This window comes from Sinocyclocheilus grahami, unplaced genomic scaffold (assembly GCF_001515645.1).
Source record: "Sinocyclocheilus grahami isolate Dianchi unplaced genomic scaffold, SAMN03320097.WGS_v1.1 scaffold603.1, whole genome shotgun sequence".
Lineage (NCBI taxonomy): Eukaryota > Metazoa > Chordata > Actinopteri > Cypriniformes > Cyprinidae > Sinocyclocheilus > Sinocyclocheilus grahami.
Window position 1 is genome coordinate 111,526 of NW_015505782.1, and position 1,138 is coordinate 112,663.

At 25.2% G+C, this 1,138-nt stretch overlaps 1 protein-coding gene across 7 annotated transcripts in view; it reads right to left on the reverse strand.

Moving 5' to 3' along the window:
• The window catches only part of LOC107557456 (focal adhesion kinase 1-like), a 69,357-nt gene that overhangs the window by 55,238 nt on the left and 12,981 nt on the right, over nucleotides 1-1,138 (reverse strand). Inside the window, exons 3-4 of one of the 7 annotated variants that reach the window (XM_016240878.1) lie at nucleotides 145-224; nucleotides 11-73 (exon numbers count right to left, since the gene is read on the reverse strand). The exons of the other annotated variants lie outside the window; for them this stretch is intronic. Of the exons in view, the coding sequence (XP_016096364.1) occupies nucleotides 11-73; nucleotides 145-224 (143 nt within the window). The remainder of the gene's footprint in view (nucleotides 1-10; nucleotides 74-144; nucleotides 225-1,138) is intronic. 7 annotated transcript variants of the gene reach the window in all.

Sequence of the window (1,138 nt, forward strand, 5' to 3'; positions counted from 1 at the left end):
GAATACTTACTCTAGCAGTTCATAGTTGGATTTTTTATCCAGAGCGTTTCCTCTCATCTCTCTGTAGAATCTCCTGGAAAAGAGAACAGCAGAAATCAGCACGATCGTCTCACAGTCTGACGGGACGATGAACGATGAGCGCACCTGATCTCAAGACACCCCAGCTTCAGCGCCATCTCCTGCTCCACCTGATCCGCAATCTCCAGCATGTAGTCATTCTTCACCTGCAAACAGAAACATTCACACATTTGAGCTGCTGTGTTATAATAATAAAAACACATAAAAAAATGAAAGAATATCATGCAAAATTCCATCTATAATTTAGAATTTAATTTTTGGGATAAAATTTATATATTATAAATTGTATATATAATATTTTAAGATATACTTAGTTAATACATTAAAATTGTATATATATATAATACTTATAGGTATAAGATAAAAAAACATGATGCATAATTTATATAAAATTATTAAATAATTAATATTAAATATTACATTAAAATAATTTAACAAAAATAACATGACCTTCATTTGTAAATTAAAATATTATTTTGATTGGCATTAAACATTTAATATAAACACTAATACATTTAATACATATACGATGTACTTTTAGCATAAAAATTAAATCAATGTGATGCACAAGCTCATATGATCATCATATCATAATATGATGTAATAATGTTTATATCAATGAAAATTATTATCATGCACATTTTTGATTTAATAATTTTAGGAAACAATATATTAAAATATTATTTTATACTATATATTAAGTTAAGTAATATTTAATATAAACATTAATAAATAAATATACAGCATACATTTTTCTTCATAACATGATGGTTCTACATAATAATATAATATCACTGAAAGTTATTATAAGTTTTAGATATAACTCTAGATACAGTTTTGTCATTTATATTAAAATATTTTATATTACATGATTAATTAGACACAAATAAATATAATAAATATACTATGTACTTTTTCTCCACAAGATTACATTTTTAAACTATTGATTGGTTAAGCGTAATATGATGTATTAATATTTCTTTAGTTAATGACAGTCATTGTAATGTGTGTGTGTGATGGAAGATCTGGCAGAGAGCTCGAGCTGTTTGCTGTTGTTTTG